The 23,386-nt window shown below is 41.8% G+C and overlaps 1 protein-coding gene and 1 long non-coding RNA gene across 2 annotated transcripts in view; both read left to right on the top strand.

Moving 5' to 3' along the window:
• Positions 1 to 22,939, top strand: part of LOC124285884 (protein starmaker-like) — a 30,937-nt gene extending 7,998 nt beyond the window's left edge. The window contains exons 3-5 of the mRNA XM_046722164.1: positions 15,879 to 15,884; positions 19,878 to 21,202; positions 22,323 to 22,939. Of these exons, the coding sequence (XP_046578120.1) occupies positions 15,879 to 15,884; positions 19,878 to 21,202; positions 22,323 to 22,752 (1,761 nt within the window). The 3' untranslated portion in view covers positions 22,753 to 22,939. The remainder of the gene's footprint in view (positions 1 to 15,878; positions 15,885 to 19,877; positions 21,203 to 22,322) is intronic.
• Positions 5,973 to 8,669, top strand: LOC124285885. The gene is made up of 3 exons (XR_006900897.1): positions 5,973 to 6,149; positions 7,110 to 7,261; positions 7,750 to 8,669. It is a non-coding gene; the product is annotated as an uncharacterized LOC124285885 (long non-coding RNA).
• Positions 22,940 to 23,386: the final 447 nt, after the last annotated feature.

Below are 23,386 nucleotides of genomic sequence, written 5' to 3'. Positions count from 1 at the left end.
ACAAAGTGGTTTCATCATGTATCTGCTGTAATAGAAAAGGCCGCAAAAATTGTTTCCTCAGTACGTATTACCTAGATATATCCTTTCTAGTATGTACGAAATGTATATTAGGCCTATTTTAGAATATGCATCTGAGGTCTGGGATAATTGCCCTAGCTATAGTTGTGATAAACTTGAAATGTTACAACTTGAAGCAGCAAGAATTGTAACCGGATTGCCTAAATTCGCTTCAAGATATAGTTTATACAGTGAAACTGGTTGGTTACCATTGAAAGTTAGACGAACACAAAGGAAACTCTGTACATTCTACAAAATTGTTAACATGCAAGCTCCTGATTACCTGATAGATTTACTTCCACCCTTTACTGAAACCATTTCCGGATACAACTTGCGTAACAAATCAGATTTGGCTGTTCCTAAATTTCGCACCTCAATAATCCAAAAGTCATTTATTTATGATTCTGCAAGTTTATGGAATGCTCTCTCCTCTACAACAAAATGTACAAATTCATTATCATCGTTTAAATCAAAGTTATCTGGAAATAATGACAAGGTTCCAAAATATTTTCTATTTGGTGAAATTGACAAATATACTACACACGAAGTTAAGACATTCGTGTAGTTCATTACAAGCAGATATATTACATATATGTTTCGTGTTAATCTATCAGAGAGTAGAGCTTGCAATTGTGGTGCTCCGGTGGAAGATGCTAACCATTTCTTCTTAAAATGTCCAAAATTTGTCAGTTGCCGTTTTGATCTGAAGAAAGACTTTGAACTATCAAAAGTTCAGTTAGACATTGATACCATTCTTTACGGCAACCCTGCTCTTCCAAATACTATCAATGAAAATATCTTTAGACATGTGCATAAATACATTGTACGAAGTAAGCGCTTCAATTAATCAATAATATGTCTCAATATTATTATGTCCATCCATTACGTCCAATCATTATTGTTCATGTTTCTGATGGGAGCGGGCGGTAATAAGTTACATGACTTGTGCCCAATCCATTTTAACACTGAATAAAAAATGTTCAAACAAACTTCTAAGATTTTCTGTCGGAGAAAAGGAGTAAATTTCTACAAAAATCAACAGGTTTTGGAGATAAAATGAAATAAAATGCCAAAATAAAATCCGCCCGCCCGACCCATATTTTTTGGAAAAAGTGCTGAGAAACAAGAATATTTTTTATGTGGCCTAAGTTTGATTTCTCAAACAGGCACAATGTGTGAAGCCCATTCTTGATATGAATATGTAAAGTCAATAAGTATTCTCGTTTGAGTGGCATTTTAGAAGTTGAGACGTACAATATGGAACAAGTTTTTATGGATAACAACTTCTTTATTTCGTGATTGCGACGTTTCGATACAGATTCTTGTGCCGTTGTCAAGCAAGAGTGATACATGAAGTGAAGGAGCTGCATATTTATACTGTGTATAACAATGAAACAACATACATAGTAATTGACAAAGGAATCAACATAATTGCCATAATTGGTTAAGCAGTAAGCTGATGAAGCCAGTGAGTACACAAAGGATAGTGAATGGAAGCCAGAGATGTATAGATACAGGAGTGGTACAATGAAGGAGACGATGTTTATACAATAGATTGGGCTTGGTGGAGGAGTGGATCATAAGCTGATGGAATGAAGTATCCTTGGTCACGGTTAATGGTGGGCTTATGGCGTTTGATGTGAATGGCTTCGGTGAGCTTGCGTTTAGTGAAGTCCGTTTGGTTGTTGGCGAGAATGGTGAAGTCGGACCACTCTATTTGATGATTGGGGTTTGCTTCGATGTGGTCAGAGATAGCTGATTTGGTGTCAGCAACAGAGGTGTGATGTTCTTTGTTTCGGGTGTTGATGCGTCGGGATGTTTCACCTATGTAGCTTTGTCCACAATCACATTTCGGGTTGTTGTTGTTGTTGACGGTGGGTTGTTTTCTTCCGTTGGCAAAGAGGAGGTTGTTGAGGCTGGAGGACGCAGAGAAGGTTGTGTCTATGCCTGCTTGTTGTTGGAGGAGTCGGCTGTGATGGTTTACCTATGTAGGGAATGGATATCTTGATGGGGGCTGATTCTGGTTTAGATCTTTTGGCAGGAGGTGAAAGCGTTGCTTCGATGGTTCTGTTGACTATTTCAGGTGGGTAGTGGTTGCGTTCTACAAAGACTTTCCTTAGATCTAAACCAGATATTCTTCTGAATATCGATGTGTCGCGGTTACTACACCAAGATCATCAACAACAACTTTAATTGGTTGTGGGAACGCTCTCGGACAACAAATCCCTCCTTACTTCGTATTTAAGGGACAGCGTCTGCGTTCGGATATTCTATCTGAATGTAACCCAGGTACAAATGCCACAACTAGTGATTCAGGGTGGTCAAATATGGAAATATTTTCCACTTATTTGAATGATCACTTCCTGAAATACGCTCAGAGGTCAGATCCGTCACAGCCGATTCTCCTTCTTTACGACGGACACCGCTCTCATGTTTCTCTCCCCATCATTGACTGGGCCATATCTCGGAACATTGTCTTGATGGTACTGCCAGCTCACACTTCTCATGTTTTACAACCACTTGACGTTGGTTGTCTCGGGCCACTAGAAAGGATCTACAATTCCATGAAGCACACGTATATGAGAGAACAAGTCACCACCAACATAGATAGGAACGCTATGTGTGCTGTTGCTTGTAAAGCATACACGTCGGCTCTTTCTCCAAGAAACTTGATGTTCTCGTTTGAGAAATGTGGAATATTTCCATTTGACGATTCTGTCGTGTCTGCGGAAGCCTTGAGACCTAGCTTCTACAGTTTTTATTGCATCCGAGGAAATCCGCGAAGCCGACGACTCACTTTTTAGACAGAAGGAAGACGCTCTGCACAAAATCAAGTCTGCACCAACACTGAAGCTGAAAGTCCTCAGCTCTATCGTCAGTGGTAAAGCCATCACAGAAGAAAATACAGTCTTCAAAATTCAAGAACACACTCAGAAACACCCAGTCAAGAAGAGGAAGCAACAGTCTGCACAGAAGAAAAAAGTATCACAAGTTCGTTCAACTCTCTCTGCCAAACCAAGCACGTTTGGATTGTCTCATGTACGAGAGGTTGTCGCAAGTGACAGCGGTACAGACACGGACAATGAGGGTGATGACGAAGTGTGTTGTGTTTGCAAATTGTTTCAACCGAAAGAACTGCAAAATTGTGTCTCGCTTGTATTCACAAAGTGGGCTCAGTGTACGCACCCGAGTTGTGATCACTGGGTACATCTCAAATACTGTACGCAGGTGCGCGTTGTGATCGAGATCAACAGCTGAATTCTGGTGTCCGTGTCATTCGGAAAATTCAGAGGAATAGAGCCTGTTTGTCGACTGAAGTGACAACTGTACATAAGTTTTAATATTTAATGCCTAGTTCCCATAACTCATCGTGTCATAACAATACATGTACGCTTACGGCAGTGAGACGACAATTTGCCAGAACTAACAGTGAAATCATATTCACGATCGAGTCACTGTGCTATATTGTGCATATATGCTACATTAATCATTATAGCGGAAATTTAAAGACTTATACTCGTTTGGAACATTTTGGATGACTGTGAATTCATAAGACCGCTTCACGTTTTGAGATCACCCCGCGCTGGCTGACACTGTGTTGAATACGTCAACAATATTGAGGGGCTCGAAAAGAGGTGACGTCACAAAAACATGGCGATCAACTAGGTCACTTCGAACTTCGAGGTATGTTCTGCTGCAAACAAACGACGCATCTCCTTAGCTAACAAATTTAACAGCACAATAAATGTAATTCAAAGTAAGATAACCATTATTGATATATCCCAAAGCATTTCTCATGATTGTCATTGTTTGTCTTAGGGGCTCGAAAACACCGTACGCGAGGATATATTGCGATATGCGAGACGGGGCCTAGCCATTGACGCATTCGTCACCACTCGCCCCTTTGCGTAACCTCCAAGAAGTCGGTATTCGTTTTGTCCCGGATTAAAACGAGTGGGTAAATGCCATTGACGCTCATTCTCGCGCACATTAGCGTCGGCCCGGATGTCGCTACATCTTATCCAATCAAATACCACCCCATAAATTCACTATTCATCGTATTTAAAGTATGCCCACATTCATTCTTCCCCACACTCAACATTATCTCGGCCACAATTTTCCGCCCGGCTTTGCCTCGAGCCGTCAAAAGCAGCTTAACATCAAACGTATCTTGAAATGTGTTTAATTCCATAGACTGGTATGATATCTACCTAAATATCGCTTTGTAATGTTATAAAACATGTAAAGATAACTGCTCGGGCCAAGTCGGGCTGAACAGAGACTAAACACTTTTGATTGAGGCTATGTTGAGAATGGAGAGAGAAAAGTGATAACTTTAACGAACCAGTTATCTTTACATGTTGCATTTGATAACATTACAAAGTGATATTTAGGTAGATATAATACCAATCTATGGATTTAAAACACATTTCAAGATACATTCTGTGAGGTATAAGGTGCGCTTTGAGCAAGACGGGCCAAGCCACACCGAAAGCTTGTGATACTGTGTCTCTTGTGGAGAATGCATAGAAAATAGGGCTTCACTTTGAGCAAGGTGTTTGCTTCAAATACTACGCTTCTAGACTCTGTGAAGTGATATGTAGGTAGATATAATACTAATCTATGGATTTAAACACATTTCAAGATACATGTGTGAGGTTTGTTGTTTTTGACAGCACGGGCAAAAGTCGGGCTGAACTGAGACCAAACACTTTTGATTGAGGCTATGTTGAAAATGAGAGACAAGGGCTTCACTTTTAACCAGGGAGACTCCTATAAGTCTATCTCTGTTGTAGAGTATCCCTGCTTTAACGGAGCAGTTATCTTTACATGTGACATTTTATAAAATCACACATTGATATTTAGGTACATATAATACTAATCTATGGATTTAAACACAAATCAGAATACATGTGTGGGTTTTAAGTTGTTTTTGAGAGCCTCGACCGCCAAGCACATCAACGCTTGTATGATACAGTGTTTTTTGTTGAGAATATGTAGAAAACAGAGCTTCACTTTCAGCAGCGTTTTGCTTCAAATACTACGCTTTGAGACTCTGTGAAGTGATATGTAGGTAGATATATTACTAATCTATGGATATAAACACATTTCAAGATACACGTGTGAGGTTTAGTTGTTTTTGACAGCACGGGCCAAGTCGGGCCTAACAGAGACTAAACACTTTTGATTGGCGGAATTTTGTTTTCCGAGGACTTTATTTTCCTAAATCGCTGGGAATGGAGAGAGAAAGGGCTTCACTTTTACTTTTACTTTATAACGTGGTATTTAGGTAGATATAATACCATTTTATGTTTCATGTGTATTAGTAAATATAAGCATATGCATACGCCACTGGCTATCTGCTTTGGGCTGGTATTGTTTACAATGAAAACACATAAGAATTTTTGTATTTGTGAATGCATACTTTGTTTGATCCTTTATAACATATTACACTGCGTTGCGAAATCAAATATTTCTTCGTAATATACATAATCATGTCATATTTGCCCATTGACACTCACCGATATCCACGCCTCTTTAACATAAACAACATCCTGTGCTGATTCAGCCTGAGACAATAAAGGTTAATTAGGGAACCCCAATATCTTAATTAAGGAAAGAAAAGCAGTCAAAAGCAGTCAAAACACTGTCACTTCCTGCCCAGGACCCCCGGATGTCACACACTAAGAGAAGTAAGCAACCTTCCCCCATAGACATATCAAGGAAAAACACATAGAGCAAGACGGGTGTCTTTTCTACTGGAATCTCGGTATGTAGTCATTGTTGTTGTGTGGGTCTTGGAAGTTTATCGACCCAAATGTACAGGTTTGCTTTCCATATTCTGAATCCATTTTTAGTTAGCGATGTCGACTGCAGACTTGGCCCTACTTTTACGCCATCCCTAAAACAGTCTGCCAGCCCAAGGGCCGAGGAAAGCACTCGTGGAGCAACATCTCTAAAAGAAGCAAAACAAAAATACGAATTCTTCTGGAAAATGCATTCTCCCTTCAGTCAGTGGTACCCAGCAAGTTTCGAGGTGAATGGCCAGAAGTACAACTGTGCTGAGCAGGACATGATGTACCAGAAAGCAGGTAGGCGAACTTTAACGAAAAGGACTAATTAGTCATAGATAGACAGTACCCCTCAATGGTAAATACATGTGGGAATAAATAATTGGGAAAGAGTTCCTCCCGTCCCCTAAACCTAACCCTAACTTAAACTTTGGACTTTGGTCATTTTGTGAGTTCTCTAGTAATTGTTGTATTAAGTTTTGTTTATAATTTTGGCATATTTATAAATATTATTTAGGATGGGGGAACGGTTCCATTGTATCTTGTTACCATGGTAACTAAATACATTTAGTTTAAATTCCCATATCATCAAAAGAAGTGTTTATTGCCCAATTTGGTGAGTGAGTAAGTTTAGTTTTACGCCTCATTCAGCAATATTCCAGCTATTATGGCGGTTGTCTACCAATTTGGTGAACATTTGGTGAAGAAATATAGTACGGTTTTCAAGATCTGCTCCAGTACGGCCACCATTTCCAGCCTGTTGTAGCCATGGTAACTTGAAAAATAATTATACAATTCTAAACTATCAAAGTACACATATGCATCACTGGTCCTATCCATGTAAAAATATAGTATGCTTTTCAAGATGTGCTCCTGAAACAACAGAGACTCCATTCTAAAAAACATATGCGAGTGTGTGCTAAGTGCGTCATTAAACGATCGATCGAACAAGGTGTAATAACACAATTTTATTTTGGTTTCGAACATGTCTCACTTTCTTCCAGTAAATGAGAGACATGGGCGAATCCAACAGTCAGACTGAGACCTTTAGACTACTCATGATGTAGGGCTCTCATGTCATAACTGTTGGTTCCATTACAGTGTTTGGCATGGTGAAATAAGTGGTTTGTCAAGTAGTACATTTTCACCTTTATTAATTAAGTCATCAGAATAAAAGGTCATGACAACTATTCAAATTGTACATGTTTTGTAATGATGGTTCGATTGTTGGTATCAATATCTGGACATTTTTTGTTCAAGTGCTGTTTGCTGATGAGGAAAATGCTGCAAAAGTTCTCAAGACACAGGATCCTAAACAACAGAAGTCCCTTGGTCGGAAAGTGAAGAACTGAGATGATAAAACATGGAAGGATAACTGCCACAGAATCGTAGAGGAGGCGAATGAAGCCAAGGTGCCTAATTATACTTAATTTCAGTGATCTTTATTCATTCTACTCAGTTATTCTCAGGAATGAGAGTTATCTCCCTTACACCACAAGATCCATGATATACATGTCTATTACCACAAGTCCCCACCCGACCATCTATCTAATGCTCTACGAAAACAAACATGCAGACAAGGTTGGGTATTAGTTACATGCCCCTGTGTTTGTCCTGACTTGGTTTGAAAAGCAAAGAAGGAAAGAGTGAGTTTAGTTTTACGCTGCAACTAAGATGATTGGGTGGTCAGGCTCACTGAGTTGATTGACACATGTCATTGTATCCCAATTGCTTAGATCAATGCTCATGCTGCTAATCATTTGATTGTCTGGTCGAAGCTCAATTATTTACAAACCACCTCAGCATCGCTCTAATATTACTGAGTGAGGTGTTAACAACAAACAATGATGAAAAGAGGCTTTAAAGTAATGCATATACAATTTCTTCCACTATGTTTCAGTTTGGTCAGAATGAGGGCCTGAAGAAGCAGTTATTCGCGACATATCCCAAGACTCTAGTAGAGGCCAGTCCGGTGGATGCTATATGGGGGATAGGGTACGCGGAGGACCACGTCAACGCCTGGGATGAGAGGAGTTGGAGGGGGACCAACTACCTGGGGTATGCCTTGACAAGGGTTAGGGAGAAATTGATGAAGCAAGACGGACTCAAATGAACATTTACCATCATACCTCTGTAGTACCATCTCTCAGCCACATGCTTGCTGCATGACGGACAACCAGACCTAGATCATGGTGACCATGGTGACAAGAGTGTTTCAAAGTGTTGCTAGGTTACCCACCGGATGGGTGTCAATATCTACAACAATTAATTGTTAGATTTTGCATCCAAATTTTCAATTATGTAAGCTGGAAGATATTATTTGTTTAATGTTTTTAAACAGGTTGTTAAAGATGGCCGCGACCTTCTGATGGATGTGAATCATGGCGTAGGGATGCAAGTGTTTTAATTGTTTCTGTTTTAAAAGTTACGTCCCAACTTTTGTCACAAGAGGCTTTTGTCTCAGGCCATGCTTCCATGCTGTGAAAAAAAAAATTGAAATACCGTCAGAGATGTTGTTAAACAAGGACTTGTATAGACTTGTTATTTTTTAGAGTAGTTGATATTATTTCTGTAGTGTTGGTGTTATTTTCTGTTATTATACTTAATATTGCTGAGTGCGGCGTAAAACTACACTCACCAAACTATTATTATACTAATCATTTAAGCATTTATTCAAGTGATGATATGTCAGAATTTCAAAATCAGTCCACAGGCCCGCCTGTCTTTGTGAGGATTAAAGATTTAAAAAGTTATTTTTTTTAGATGACCCCCCCAATTCGAAATGCTTCCCAGTACAATACAGTCGGGGGTCATGAAAAACAAAAACAATTTTTTAAATCTTTAATAGCACTGTGCAATATTACCGGTAAACCGGTATATACCAGTACAGTATCTCGCGATATGATTATCGGAATGTGGTTCAGATTCTGCAATATATTGGGTCATCCAGAGTTAGGTCCCTTTGAATTATCTACCCTTGATTTCCATAGCTACAAAATGTGCTCTAAAAGTGCGAAATATACTTTTGTTTCTTTTCTGTTTCATGTAACATTTTACAAGTGGAAGTGTCTTTATGAGTGGCTACAAAAGTGCCAAATATTCTACCAAATGCTTTAAATTTTGGGGTTTGAATGGTTTCATATGTGACGTTTGGGGAGGAATTAAGTGGCCTCAAAGGGACCAATCTTTTAAGAAAAGCAAGAGTTATGGATGTCAACTTCTTGTTGTGAATAACACAACGTTTCAGAGTCTATGCTTGCTCCTTCATCAGGTCATGAATATTCCCAATAAAGAAGTTGACATCCATAAATCTTGCTTTTCTTATGCATTCCACTTCTAAATGCCCTTCAAAGATTTGACCAATCTTTTATTCGGACTTATAAGTAGAGATACTGGCTCTGAGTGACCATTTCGCAGTGCACATTATTTTGTTATTTTTGTTTTGTTTCATAATGGGACATATGTTATCAATTATGATAAAGGCCAAAGTCTTATCAGTTTTCTAGTCAAGGATCTTAGTTATTGGAGGTCATGTGAGATTTTCAGCTCAAGTAGATCACCTAAATTATGTTTTGTTTCATTTTACAACAGTTCATGTTACAACACATGTTTATATTGGAGTTGAATCTGAATGAATCACTGACAAACAGTAACAATAATTACATACTGCATTGAAGTGCATTCTGTTGAAGCAAACAACACTGACCATGAAAATCATGTTATACTATTACCTTTATCATTATGTTCGCAAAACTTTGTTGCAATGCAGTTACTTCAATGAAATATTCCACATTAAGGCTCTATATCATTTATCTGTACACCACTGGCATACAGCCATACATAATGGGGACAGGGAGCCTGAACGTATGGTGTAACAGAAACTAAGAAGATGATGTCACACAGAGAGCTGTCATGATGTACGCACTTGGACAGAAACCTTCCAGTCAATATATCACAATGTGTATTGCAGTATCTCTTGAATTATTGCAATATGAGAATCAGAGCAATATCCAGCCCTAATCTTTAATCCTCGCAAAGACACAAGGGCCTGTGAATCTGTCTGCGTCGTATAAAATTGATATACAATAGGGCATTTACCTGAGGTAAGCATTATTATTCAATAGCATCCTTTGACATAGCACACACATCACTCTTATCCCTTTCACACATTACCATATCAACAGAGCTACAGTATAACAAAAAATGATATAAGCAGTCAAGGAGTTATCTCCCTTACATCCCTCAACCCATGATATGTCTTTTAACCCACTGGTTCATGTGACCAATATTCAACAATAACAAACCTGAAGACGAGGTCGGTTATCAGTTATATGTTTATGTGGCAATCCTTTAAAAGATGGTACTTGATGTTACCCTGTGTTATATTAAGGGAATGAAACCAGGGCTGGTCAAAGTCAGGTTACGGGACAAGTGTTAAACTGTTCTTGGGCTTTCACAATAAATATACAGAATCACATAATAGTGTCTATTATCTTTAATGAGTGAGTTGGTTAGTTTTACGCAGCATTTAGCAATAATCCATCAATATCACGGCGGGGGACACCAGAAATGGGCTTCACACATCGTACCCATGTGGGGAATCGAACCTGGACTTTCCGCGTGACGAGCGAACGTTTTAACCACTAGGCTACCCGACAGGCCTTTATCTTTAATGTAACACATGCTAAATATTCATTTTCCAGTAACATATGAACAGTTTAGTAAATGAGTATTTATTTTTTATTGACAGCAAAGGGGCGGTGGGATAGCCTAGTGGTTAAAGCGTTGGCTCGTCACGCCGAAGACCCGGGTTCGAATCCCCACATGGGTACAATGTGTGAAGCCCATTTCTGGTGTTCCCCCGCCGTGATGTTGCTGGAATATTGCTAAAAGCGGCGTAAAACCAAACTCAGTCAGTCAGTATTGACATCAAGTAACAACATACATAGATAAGCACGGGATTCCTATGTTTGTGGGGCAGGGTCAACTGCCCAGCGTGCTCATGCGTTAAGAGTGCTGTCGAACCGAGTATATAGGTTTCTTGCATACTTAGAGAGTCAACTCTACAGTGAGTGGGTTTAGTTTTGCAAGGCACTCGGCAATATTACAGCTATATAGCTGCAGCCTGTAAATAGTCGAGTCTGGACCAGATATTCAGTGATCAACAGCATGAGCATCGATCTACCTAACTGAGATACGATGACATGTGTCAACCAAGTCAGCGAGTCTGACCACCCGATCCAGTTAGTCTCCTCTTACGACAAGCATGGGTTACTGAAGATCAATTCTAACCCGGATCTTCACTGGTCCAACTCTACAGTGAATTGAGGCACCTTAGACGACTGTGTCAACCCGTTGTCCTGGCAACATATGCTTCATGCTGTCAACCTTTTGATTGATTGCGGTTTCACTGTACACAAGCTGCGATCGTTAAGGCTGATATACTGACTGTGGCATAAAATAGCATTGTACATAATGACCTCACGAAAACTTGTTTGTTTATTGAAACAAAAGGTCAAGACTAATTTATTGGCAGATTACGAAATTTGCAGATGACCCTTTTCTCAAAGTGTCCAAAGTAATCAATTATGTTTATCTAAATAATTCATATTTGTGTTTTTTTGTTTTTTTTGTTGTTTAACGCCAATATTCCAGCTGTATGGTGGCGGTCTGTAAATCGTCAGGACCAGACAATCCAGTTATCAACAGCATGAGCATCGACCTTCGCGAACCTATTAGTCGCCTCTTACATTCAGGGTCTGCTAAATAATTTATCCCAAACATTCTTAATACATAGATTCAAAGGATTTAATACATTAATTTGTGATGTGTAGATCTTGAAATCTTAGGATTGCCATGGTCCTAAGCATAGAAAAGGTAAATAAATTTGACATGACTAGGATTATTGCTTATATCAATACTTCCGACTCTGGAATATTTTCAGCTACGTTTGACAAGTAACATTCAGATGATATGTGTTAGTTTTCGCAACAACCAAAGCGTGAGTGAGTGAGTTTAGTTTCACGCCACCTTTACCAATATTCCAGCAATATCACGGCAGGAGACACCAGAAATAGGCTTCAAAACATAGTACCCATGTGGGGAATCGAACGCGGGTTTTCAGCGTGAACAGCGAACGCTTTACCACCACTAGGTTACCCCACCGCCCCCAACAACCAAAGAATACGATAATATACGCGGAATATTAAGAATGAGATAACAGACAAAGTGAAAAGAAATCTCCCTGAGTTTTGTACCCCTACCCCCAAGAAAGCGCCCAACAGTAGAGATACGACCTCCCATTTGTGTTAATCAACCATTTGTACGGTCGGGAAAAGCGCAACAGTTAGGAAAACAGAGTTACCTCCCTTTGGGTTTTCCCCACACAAGGAAGTGTCGTAATTGCTCCGAAATCTTGACATGGGCATGATCGGATTTCTTGGAAATTAATATGAAATCAATTTTTTTATTCTTATCAAGGAGATCTCAACACGAGTTTTAAAATGCAGTCGTTCTACGCCAGACCGATAAGAAGCGCAAACTGTTTCCGTTACTGTTCCAACCTGGGCGACAGATAACAGCAAATGTGAAAGTGAAAATAGGATTTACAGTTTTAGTGAGAATCGTTCAAGCAGCCTACTTTTCATTTGCACACCAACATGGCGGGCGAAGGTGAGTTTGAGTTATTCCAAGTCGACTCGCCATTCAGCCCACGACATGAAGCTCCATTCGACATCCAGGGAAAAACATTCTACAGTGTTCTACAGTATTTGATGTATCGGAAGGCAGGTACGTTCGAACGCTGAATGAGTATCCAAATGTGTGTTAAGTCAGATGTAACAACATGTATGTACATGAACCAAACTGTCTGTTTTGAGTTGTGTGTGCACATTCCAGTGTCTAAAATTTCAAATTTAACGAAGGACGGATAAAATACCTGATTGAAATGCACCCCCGCAAACTGACAAAATCTCTTGTTATTTTAAACATGGTATGCTCTAGATTACTTTTAATTACTGAATGTCACCTCGATGAATTACATATACCGTAGATAATGTTTACCAATTACACTTTAGAGTGATTAAACTGCTTATCACAGTCAAAAGCACCATCAGTTATATGCGACGCATATATCGCGGTATGAACAAATAGTAGTCTATTTTTTTTAAATCAAACAATGGTTTATCTTGAAATGAAAGTGAAATTCGTTAGTAACTACCCAGTAAGGTGTTGCAACATGAACATGAATGTATTTTCTATAACGAAAACGATTTGCAACGTCAGGTCTATATATACACACACATATATATTGTCAGACTTGTGACACGTAAACAGGGCCTAGATTTTCGAAGCTCTCTTAGCGCTAAGATAGTCGTAAGTGCCATACATTAACATTAACTTACGACTATCTTAGCGCTAAGAGAGCTTCGAAAATCTAGGCCCTGGTCCTTTAAGCAATTATGATCAGCAAACATACTTCCGATCCGCAATAATGATAACAACCTTTGAAGAAATACAGAGTAATTGCAATAAACTACGATACCTACGTCATCAGAGGCGACTAACGGGATCGGGTGGTCAGACTTGCTGACTGAGTTGATACATGTCATCGTGTCCCAGCTGATCGATTCTCATGATGTTAATCACTTACTTTTCTGGACCCAACTATTTATTTATTGACTGTCGTGATACAGCTGGAATGTTACTGAAACAAATCCAAAACGGTACTCATTTCCCTCTCTCCTGATCTAAACGTAAACGGATGCCATGTGTGTTGTTTGTATAGAATGTCGATTTTGCCATTGTTTTCCAGGAGCTGTGTTATAGATGTCAGTATGTACATCATGCAATTTAAAATCGCATCTTTTACTAAAATAATGTTACTGTTTTCTAAAAGAACAGTTATGAGTTCCATCTTAAATGACGCTTCTATTTTCAGACTTCTTCAAAGACAAGGAACAAGCTATTGATATCATGGAAACACGTGACCTGAAGATAATAGAACGCTGTGGAAAGAATGTCCGCAACGTCGATGCTCGCAAATGGAATAGGGAAAGGATTAAATGGGCTGAACTCGCCCTTGAAGAAAAGGTGTGTGATGAAGTGCCCCCATCCTCCACTGTCGTTTGTGACACAGAGAGAGAGAGAGAGAGAGAGAGAGAGAGAGAGAGAGAGAGAGAGAGAGAGAGAGAGAGAGAGAGAGAGAGAGAGAGAGAGAGAGAGAGAGAGAGAGAGAGAGAGAGAGAGAGAGAGAGAGAGAGAGTTAAAGAAAATACTCAGATTTTATAAGTCATCAGGTCTCTAGTGTAATCACACACGTTGTTTGTCTGGAGTGAGAGGACAGGCAGAAGCAGGAGGTCTTGGCTCAGCGTGGGGTCTTGGGGAGTGGTGGGGGAGGCTCCCCATGAGTTAATATTAAACACTAGTGACAGCTAGAGATCAACTGATAATTACAAGCCATATTCTGGCTTGTGAATTCAGCAGATTGGTACAGACCCTGAAGCTGAGGAAATCTAGACTTGCCACATTTTCTTGACTTGACTTGAGTGGGCTTTCTTGGATATATTTGCTTCAGGGTCTGTACGACAGACTATGTCGGATTATACAGCTTCTACTGTATGTGTAAAATGCACCTTCTGTTGTCAGTTCACACAGAATCCAGCCCTAAAGAAACAATTATTTGCCACATTCCCGAGGACACTGGCATATGCCACTACTGCAGACAGGTTCTGGAGTATTGGGCTATCGGCTACAAATCCCAAAGCTTTGTCCGGGAAGGGCTTCGGTGACTATAACGTATATGGCGATGTTCTTACTAAAATCAGGGACAAGCTCATGAAGATGGAGAACAGGCCACAGGAGAATGACCAGATGCAAGATAAAAGGGTGGAGGTACAGGCGGGTCGGGATGAAAGAAGACAGCGGGACGAAGGGAACAGCCATGGGGTAGAGGGACAGGTTGATGGGGATGAGAGAAGGCAGGGTGCTGGATCGAACAGCCATGGGGTAAAGGGACAGGCGGGTCGGGATGAGAGAAAGAAGGGTGATGGAGGAAATATAAGAAGGCGGTTTGGTAGAGGAAACAGCCATTGGGTAGAGGGACGGGATGGGGGAAGGGAGAGTGGTGGAGGGAACAGCCAAGCGGTAGAGGGACAGACGGGGCAGCATGAGATGGCAGGGTGGTGGAAGGAGCAGCCATAAGGTAGAAGGACGGGATGGGAGAAGGGAGGGTGGTGGGGGGAACAGCCATGGGGTAGGGGAGGACAGGGGAAGGCAGGGTGTGGTGGAGGGCCATCGGGTTGAGGGACAGGATAGGGGAAAGGGGATGCTGGAGGAACAGACATGGGGTAGGGGGGACAGGCGGGACGGGATGGGGAAGGCAGGGTGGTGGAGGTAACAGACATGGGGTAGGGGACAGACGGGACGGGGATGGCGGAAGGCAGGGTGGGCAGTCATCGGGTTGAGGGACAGGATAGGGAGGAGGATGATGGAGGGAACAGACATGGGGTAGAGGGACGGGATGGGGGAAGTCAGGGTGGTGGAGGAAGCAGTCATGGAGTAGAGAGACAGGCGGGACACGATGGGAGAAGGGAGGGTGAAGAAGGGAACAGCCATTGGGTAGAGGGACAGGCGGGTCGGGAAGAGAGATGGCAGGGTGGTGGAGGGAACAGCCATGTAGAAGGACAGGCGGGTCGGGAAGAGCGATGGCAGGGTGGTGGAGGGAACAGCCATGTAGAAGGACAGGCAAGGCGGGACAGAATGAATCAGATTGGGAGATGGGAGAGCCAAATTACAGGTCAATCGAGTCTGGATTACAAGGTGCAGGGTGGGGATGCAAAAACACAAGGGACAGAAGAACACACCTCCGAGGGAAACAATAGACAGGGCGGGAAAGAGATGAGCCTAGGGATGGAAGGGCATACAATTCGTGGTAGTGAAAGAAAAGGCGGGAAAAGGAAGCGCCAAAAGGCAGAAGGACATAAAGCTCAAAGTAGCAACAGGCAGGAGAGTTATGGTGGGGAAGGTGAGAAGGAGGCACAAAGGCTTGGAGGAACATCACGTGACGGGTGAAGAGTACAAAGAATCAGACAGAATGTCGGACTGGCAGAATATAACCGACGAGATGCCACTTTGGGATGAAACAGAACTAACGTCTCGTCCCAAGCGAAATATGACAGATGAGCAAACACAACGCGACCTGAACAAACATGGATGGAGAAACATGGGGCCAAGAAACACTAAAGGGTTCTACACAGAAATGCCTAACCAGGATAAATTTGTCCTTTTTTTCGGCAATCAGTCGCCATTCAGCCAGCAACATCCAGCCAAATTCGTCATAGACGATACCGAATTCAACTGTGCTGAGCAGTACATGATGTATCAGAAGACCGGTAAATACGATGTTTTGTTCTTCTGAATTCTACATATGTACTTTCTTGATTAAGGATTTAAGGAATTAATTTGTCTTAGAAAGAACTTGAGCTAATCATGTTCTACTTATAGTAATTATTTTTTGGAGTCGGTGTTGGGGTAGGGTGCGCGCCTCTCCCCTTTTTCTTTCAGTATGCGCCAATCCATGTTTTTGTTGTATTCATTTTCCACACCCAAACAAGTGTTCAGTTGTCTTTGCAGTAATATTTAGGAACATAATGTCAGTCTAAGTGTTTGTTTCTCCATGTTTGACGCGTAAAGATCCAGGTTAGAATATTGATCTTCAGTAACCCTTGCTTGTCGTGAGAGGCGACTAACGGGATCGGGTGGACAGGCTCGCTAACTTGGTTGAAGTCTGTCATACAGACCTCTGAAACAAATATATCCAAGAAAGCCCATGCAAGTCTAGAATATGTGGCAAGTCCAGACTTTCAATTTCTGAAAATGAAGAAAGTCTCTGGGCTCTGTTTCATTATATGTTATGAACAGGTTTTTTTCTGCAAAATATGTTCATTTCACGGACTAGATGTTAGTTTAACTTGGTTGATTCATGTCAACGTATCCCAATTACTGGAATGTTGCTGAGTGCGTTGTTTAACAACAAACAAAAACAAAACTCTTGATATTTGTATTCACTATCTGCTTCATACAAGTGATGATTTATGCATGCAGTTTGGAACATAATGTATGTCTATACTCTATATAATATGTTTGTCTCTTCGTGTTTGTATTCACTATCCACATCATACAAGTTTTGGCTTATCCTTGCAGTTATATTTAAGAACAAAGAAATGGAACGGAAGATCATGGGGACGTCTAACCCGGTGGAACAGAAGCGTTACGGGCGGCAGATCCCAGAATTCAAATTCGAAGTATGGAAGAAACACTTCATAGATGTGGTTGAGCGGGCAACGGAGGCTAAGGTTTGATTTGTTACATGTTCATACAAGTGTCTTCTGAAGGCGTCAACTAACACTGCATGAGACACTCTTTATACGCCATGCCACAACATTCGATTATGACCCTTGGTTTGTCGTCACCATTTCTTATTACGTCTTCTCTTGTTTAAACATCATAGAAGTTTTCACAATCACGGCATCAGTGAAAGTTGTCGAAACATTCAAAAGGCGTCCAATGTTTAGATAATGATATCACGGCACGTTTTCTAAACATGCAATGCTTAGATAAATGCATTAGGGCGGCTTGTCTAAACGACTAATGAGGTCTGGATAATGGCATAAAAACGTTTCGTTAATGGCATCACGGCAAGTTGTCTAAACATTCAAGGTATAGATAATGGCTTTTACAGTTTATGTTGACTAAACATCCAATAAGGTTTGGAAAATGGCATAAATAAGTTTAGATAATGGCGTCAAGATGGTTTAAGTAATGACATTACGGCAGTTACGTATAATAGCTGGAAAGTATTAAACATCTTACATGTTTGTAGTCTTTGTTCACTCACCAAAACTGGCAACCCCAGGGATTCAGGGTTAGATTTGGTCCCTAGCAGCCTTGGAGTTGAAATTGTTGCAAGACGTGACTTACTGGATTGGATGACCACAGTCTCTGTTATAAGATTGATGTCGTCGGGTCACCGTTCCCGACCACGTAGATCGTTGTTGATGATACAAATCACTGGAGTGTCTGATCCACACAATATGTACCTGTCGTCAATGTAGCTGGAACATGATAATGGATAGGCACGTATAGTGAGAAGATGAGAGAAACTTATACTAGTATGATGTAACAAACCAAGGTTGTTTTTATAGCTACTACAGCTGAAGTCTACAGCTGGAAATATCATAAGCACCGTTTTTGCGATATGTTTGGATACAAAATACCCAGTCCTTAATTATCTTGTTCTTGTTTCAGGAGCCCATTTCTGGTGTTGCCCGAAGTGATATTAATGGAATATTGCTAAAAGTGGGCTAAAACTGAACTCACTCACTCTTGTTTCAGTTCACTCAGAATCCACATTTGCAGGGACCCCTGTTCGCCACGTACCCCAAGCTCTTGGTGGAGGCGAGTCCATCAGACCGATTGTGGGGAATAGGGCGAAGCCAAAAAGACCCGTTAGCCTGGGATAAAGAGACATGGCGGGGCAAAAACCAGCTTGGCTATATCATTACCCGAGTGAGAGATAGACTGATGGAGAAGGAGGACACGCACTGGGAGGAATGGGAGAAGTGGAAAGATGACAAGAGATGGGAGGAAATGGAGGAGGAGGAGAAGATGAAAAAGAGGAGAAGGGAACAATCATATTTGGACAGTGGAAATACCAGAGAAAGGGATCCCAAAACCAGACGCGAATGTGACAGAGTGAGAGATGATATGGTGACACAGAAGGAAGATAGCTCCATGTACGAATCCAGACGAGAATCTTACAAACATGTGTCCGGGAAAGAAAACTTTGAATTTTTCGGGGGCATCAAGTCTCCATTTGGTCAACATTATCCGGTCAGTTTCACAGTCGATGGTCAAACCTTCTCCAGTGCTGAACAGTTCACCCTGTACCAAATGGCTGGTGAGTTGATGACGGCTGAGCATGGTTGATGAGTTGATGACGGCTGAGTTCTTGTTTCACTGTATGTGATGGAACTGTATGAACATATACTCTAACCACAAAAGTATCGGTGGGTATAGAATGGGAATGTTGTTGGTTTCGGTTTTATAATGCAAGAATGACTGGTTCATTAGGTTAGGTTGTTAGGTTGTTTATTTGTGTAAGAAAAATCGTAATATGATGAGTGTCTGTATCGCCTTAGACAACTGATCATGCTCGCATGGTCATACATGCATATCTATTAAAAAGAACAAAACTGCCTTAATCAGATCGATGTACTTCCACTTTCTGCGTTTCAACCGACTGATCAAACTGTGTGCCTATAACTTTCTTAGTTATGCTGGTAGTTGAGGGCTTTTTGACAGAATTCCATGAACCGGGGTTTAAAGAAGCAATGTTTATCGTGTTTATCTTGTGCCTGTTTTCCAGTGATATTTGAGGACCAGGAATGTCAGAAGAACATCATGTCCACAAATGACCCCAAAGCACAGGAGGATTATAGCTATGAGATCGAGAACTTCCAGGATGATGTATGGGAACAGAAACGCATACACATTGTTGAACGTGGCATCACGGCAAAGGTTAGAGAGCATGTAGTACCATGGTGGTATTATTTGGCAATCTTTTATCCAAAGACAAATGATACACTGATTCCCGTTCTTTTCAAAATACCAACTTACACTATATGGAATTCTTTTTGGAAAAGGAAATGATCGCAATTTTAAACTCATTCATTGTTTTATGAAAAATACTGTGTTAAACGTAATCATTCTGTTGATCTTCAAGTTTCTTGAAATGACTCACCGTTTCCTTGTTTCTTCAGTTCACTCAGAATTCCGACCTGAAGGAGCAACTGTTTGCTACACACCCAAAACTGTTAGCAGAGTGTAATCATGAGGACCTCTTCTGGAGTATTGGATATGGTCTTGGGTATGTAGAGAGTAGGTCCAATGCATGGAATACAAAATTCTGGAGAGGGCAGAACGTACTGGGCTACACTTTGACCCATGTCAGGGACAGACTTATGGAGAAAGGAGAAGGTGCAGAAGGAAGTGGGTGATGGAGATGTGAAGCCTCAGGGCACGACAGAAGGTGAAGAAGATGATACGCTGATTCTTGTGGAAGAAGGCGGGACTATGAAGGAAGCTGCAGTGGGTGGAGATGATAAGCAAGATGTAAAGACAATGAAAGACGAAAATAATGCAGTAAATGTGGAGATACAAAGACCTGATGATACTGTTGAAGAAGATGAAAGCAGACCATGCAGCGAACAGGATGTGAGGGAGAATTGGGATGATGAAATGGAAGATGTCAGTTTGAGAGAACGTGAGGTGAGTGAGACCAAAGATGCAGAAAGTGTGTCGGGTGGTGACAAGAGCCTGATGGAACATCACCAGAGAGCAAAGAACAGTCTAGGAGAGGAAGAAAAGTTGGAGTATGTCCCAGTTGAAGGAGAAGATGATGGCACAGAGGAAGATGTAGCCGGTCTTGATAGTACAGAGGTGGGTGAGGAAAACGTGGTGGAACAAGGGAAGGTGGAGAAGAATCAAAGAGAGGAACTGGGGAAGAGTGAAGAGAGCACACCATTAGAAGAACAGGAGAAGGGCGAAGAGGCAGGCGAGAAGACTGATGATGGAGAAACGGAGATATTAGAAAATGGTGTAGAAAAGGCAAGATTTATGGTACTTGATGCTGAGGGAAAGAATGATGGTGCAGTAAAAGGCTTGAAGATAGAGGAACAACTGGATGGAGGAAGGAAGTCGGCAGTGCAGGTAACCAAGTCTGGAGAAGATAACATGGAGGTTGCTGAAACTGGTATAGCTGAAGACAGACAGGGGAACGGCGGAACGGCAACAGTGCCGCAACAGGGCAATGCTGGTGAGAGAGGGACGGTAGCAGAAGAGGCCACGCAGGCACTAGAAACAGAACACTTTGTGGAAGGAGGAGGCAATGAAAGGGATGATTCGGAAGGGATTGAAACGGGAAACGAACTTCTGAGAGAAAAAGAAATAACAACGGAGCAAGAAGGCACAGAGAGAGATGTTAACGAAGGGAGGAAGGCTGAGGCACCAGTGGACAAGGATGGTCATGACAGAGAAAAAGAAACGGAGACAGCAGAAGATGTCACATCTGTGCCTGATACCTCGAAGGAAGATGATGACGGAGGGAGGACGATACATGAGGGAATGGAGAAGAAAAGTGATGGTACAATGCAGGAAGTGAAGACAACAGAAGATGTCACATCTGCGCCTGATACCTCGAAGGAAGATGATGACGGAGGGAGGACGATACATGAGGGAATGGAGAAGAAGAGTGATGGTACAATGCAGGAAGTGAAGACAACAGAAGATCTCACATCTGTGCCTGGATACCCATGGACGAAGGAAGATGATGACGGAGGAGGACGATACATGAGGGAGAGGAGAAGAAAAGTGATGGTACAATGCAGGAAGAAGAAGACAACAGAAGATCTCACATCTGTGCCTGATACCACGAAGGAAGATGGTGACGAAGGGAGGACGATACATGAGGGAGAGGAGAAGAAAAGTGATGGTACAATGCAGGAAGTGAAGACAACAGATGTCACATCTGTGCCTGATACCACGAAGGAAGATGATGACGGAGGGAGGACGATACATGAGGGAGAGGAGAAGAAAAGTGATGGTCAATGCAGGAAGTGAAGACAACAGAAGATCTCACATCTGTGCCTGATACCTCGAAGGAAGATGATGACGGAGGGAGGACGATACATGAGGGAGAGGAGAAGAAAAGTGATGGTCCAATGCAGGAAGTGAAGACAACAGAAGATCTCACATCTGTGCCTGATACCCCGAAGGAAGATGATGACGGAGGGAGGACGATACATGAGGGAGAGGAGAAGAAAAGTGATGGTCCAATGCAGGAAGTGAAGACAACAGAAGATCTCACATCTGTGCCTGATACCCCGAAGGAAGATGATGACGGAGGGAGGACGATACATGAGGGAGAGGAGAAGAAAAGTGATGAACAATGCAGGAAGACAACAGAAGATGTCACATCTGTACCTGATACTAAGGAAGATGAACGAAGGAGGACGATAATGAGGGAGAGGAGAAGAAAGTGATGGTACAGCATGAAGATAACAGAAGATCACATCTGTGCCTGATACCTCGAAGGGAAGATGATGATGACGGAGGGAGGACGATACATGAGGGAGAGGAGAAGAAAAGTGATGGTACAATGCAGGAAGTGAAGACAACAGAAGATGTCACATCTGTGCCTGATACCCCGAAGGAAGATGATGACGGAGGGAGGACGATACATGAGGAGAGGAGAAGAAGTGATGGTACAATGCAGGAAGTGAAGACAACAGAAGATCTCACATCTGTGCCTGATACCCCGAAGGAAGATGATGACGGAGGGAGGACGATACATGAGGGAGAGGAGAAGAAAAGTGATGGCACAATGCAGGAAGTGAAGACAACAGAAGATCTCACGTCTGCGCCTGATACCACAAAGGAAGATGATGACGGAGGGAGGACGATACATGAGGGAGAGGAGAAGAAAAGTGATGGTCCAATGCAGGAAGTGAAGACAACAGAAGATGTCACATCTGTGCCTGATACCACAAAGGAAGATGATGACGGAGGGAGGACGATACATGAGGGAGAGGAGAAGAAAAGTGATGGTACAATGCAGGAAGTGAAGACAACAGAAGCTGTCACATCGTTATCTGATGAGTCGAAGGAAGATGACGAAGGGGGAAAGACGATACAGAAAAATGACAAAAAGCAGGTGAATAAAGGGGAAGATGAGAATGTAGTGAAGGAGCCCTCTCCGGCGGAGGAAGATTTTGTTCCAAAGATTTACGGCGATAACTGGCGAGAAGATGTGAGGAACAGCTACTCTCCAACAGGAAGAGATTAGTGATTGTATAGAATCAGCTGCTGTAGAGGTCGACGCTACACCTGAAACACAAGGCGAGGAAGTCGTGATGGAGGGAGAAGAAGCGGGAGGAGATGGGATGGAACAAGAGGAGACAGACAAGACTGGAGATGTGAATCCTGAACAAGCAGCTGTTGTTGAACACGACAGTAATCCACACTCAGACGAAGTAGAGAAAGGAAAGGATGCACCAAAGGGAGAAGTGACTGACAAGGCAACCGCGTGAGAAGACGAAATTGTAGTGACAGAGGAAGTAGAAGGAGACTTACAGAACAGCTAACATCAAGATACACGAAGAGGTCGTGGAGGGGAGACGTGCCTGAACTGTACATACTAGTGAAAGTTTTGTCGTACACATGTGAAGATGAAGGTTGAGAGGTACATGTGTTTGTATTATCATTATATAAAAGGGAGACATTTGGTCGCTAGGCTGACTTTGTGTGAGAGCCAAACTTCCATGGAGCTACACGCGAAGGCTGGATGACATCACGACACACGTGACTGATTTACGTCACAATGAAGTTCCCTTTTGCACTCCTCAAGTGAGTGACTGAATTTATAACGCACTCTACAAAAGACAGTTAAGACATGAGTAGAAAAAAAAAAGTAGCACTTT

This window comes from Haliotis rubra, unplaced genomic scaffold, assembly GCF_003918875.1.
Source record: "Haliotis rubra isolate DU_JTF1 unplaced genomic scaffold, ASM391887v1 Scf37, whole genome shotgun sequence".
Classification (NCBI taxonomy): domain Eukaryota; kingdom Metazoa; phylum Mollusca; class Gastropoda; order Lepetellida; family Haliotidae; genus Haliotis; species Haliotis rubra.
The sequence above is the reverse complement of the archived record's forward strand: the minus strand, read 5'-3'. Positions and strand labels throughout refer to the sequence as shown.